Source organism: Protobothrops mucrosquamatus, unplaced genomic scaffold, assembly GCF_001527695.2.
Source record: "Protobothrops mucrosquamatus isolate PMUCROS unplaced genomic scaffold, P.Mucros_1.0 scaffold2246, whole genome shotgun sequence".
NCBI lineage: Eukaryota > Metazoa > Chordata > Lepidosauria > Squamata > Viperidae > Protobothrops > Protobothrops mucrosquamatus.
Genome location: NW_015388335.1, coordinates 12,502 through 13,899, shown reverse-complemented (window position 1 = coordinate 13,899; position 1,398 = coordinate 12,502). Strand labels below are relative to the sequence as shown.

The 1,398-nt window shown below is 42.3% G+C and overlaps 1 protein-coding gene across 1 annotated transcript in view; it reads right to left on the bottom strand.

The window, feature by feature from the left end:
* The window catches only part of LOC107295168 (alpha-2-macroglobulin), a gene marked incomplete at its 5' end in the record, with an annotated part of 46,703 nt that overhangs the window by 34,298 nt on the left and 11,007 nt on the right, over positions 1–1,398 (bottom strand). Inside the window, one exon of the mRNA XM_015824469.1 lies at positions 262–388. Coding sequence (XP_015679955.1) covers positions 262–388 — 127 coding nt within the window. The remainder of the gene's footprint in view (positions 1–261; positions 389–1,398) is intronic.

The window sequence follows — 1,398 nt, the reverse complement described above, 5'->3', positions numbered from 1 at the left end:
TCTCTCTGTCTCTCTCTCTCTCTCTCTCTCTGTATCTCTCTCTCTCTCTGTCTCTCTGTCTCTCTCTCTCTTCTCTCCTTTTCATAGACAGATCCCACTTTATCAGGGTACCCTAATAAACTGCTTTGAGGAATCCCCTTTATCAGAACGTTCTGAATACATGGTTAATAAAATGACCTTCCTGTCTCGGTCTGTCCCATTGGGAACTATGGATGGCGAGGCAACCAGCCAAGGAAGCCATATCTGGCCTTGGCTACTTACCCAGAGTTTTGGGAGTAACCTTCCAGGAGACCGTTTTCCTTCCGTCCACAGGCAAACAATAGGAAGCCTGTTCCTTTTCCACAGGGGCAGCGTCGTAGTCAGGAGAAAGCAACAGCGATACGCTGACCTGTTAACAGCCAGAGAGGACTTAGAAGGAGAAGACCACCACCACCTCACGGACTCACAGGACAAGGAGGAAGAGGAGATGAATGCCACACAAAAAGCCAGATGGGACTCAAGCAAATGTGGAGAATCTGAGCCCTTCCCAAATCTGGTTGAACTACAATTCCCAGCAGCACTGGATAGCAGTTAACTCTGAGGGAGGATGGGAAGGGTAATTCAACAATATCAATCCTAAATGGCGTGAATAGAGGGATAGAACCAAGATCACACGAAGTACTAGATAGATAGATAGATAGATAGATAGATAGATAGATAGATAGATAGATAGATAGATAGATAGATAGATAGATAGATAGATAGATAATGATAGATAGATAGATAGATAGATAGATAGATAATGATAGATAGATAGATAGATAGATAGATAGATAGATAGATAGATAGATAGATAGATAGATAGATAGATAGATAGATAGATATAGGTAGGTGGGTAGGTAGGTAGACACAGACAGACAGACAGACAGACAGACAGACAGGTAGGTAGGTAGGTAGGTAGGTAGGCGGGTAGGCAGGCAGGCAGGCAGACAGAGACAGACAGACAGACAGACAGACAGGTAGGTAGGTAGGTAGGTAGGTAGGTGGATAGATAGATAGATAGATAGATAGATAGATAGATAGATAGATAGATAGATAGATAGATAGATAGATAGATAGACAGACAGACAGACAGAAAGACAGGTAGGTAGGTAGGTAGGTAGATATGTAAGTAGGTAGATGGATGGATGGATGGATGGATGGATGGATGGATAGGTAGGTAGGTAGGTAGGTAGGTAGGTAGGAAGGTAGGTAGATAACCTTTACTGTCATTTTTTACTGTGGGCACAATGGCACACATTAAAAATGAAATTTAGTTGCCCGCTCTCAAAGTGTCCACATACATAACACACATTTAAACATACTATATATGCAACATTTGTATAGACTAGCACTGCTTTAGAAAGCCTTAGTAAGACC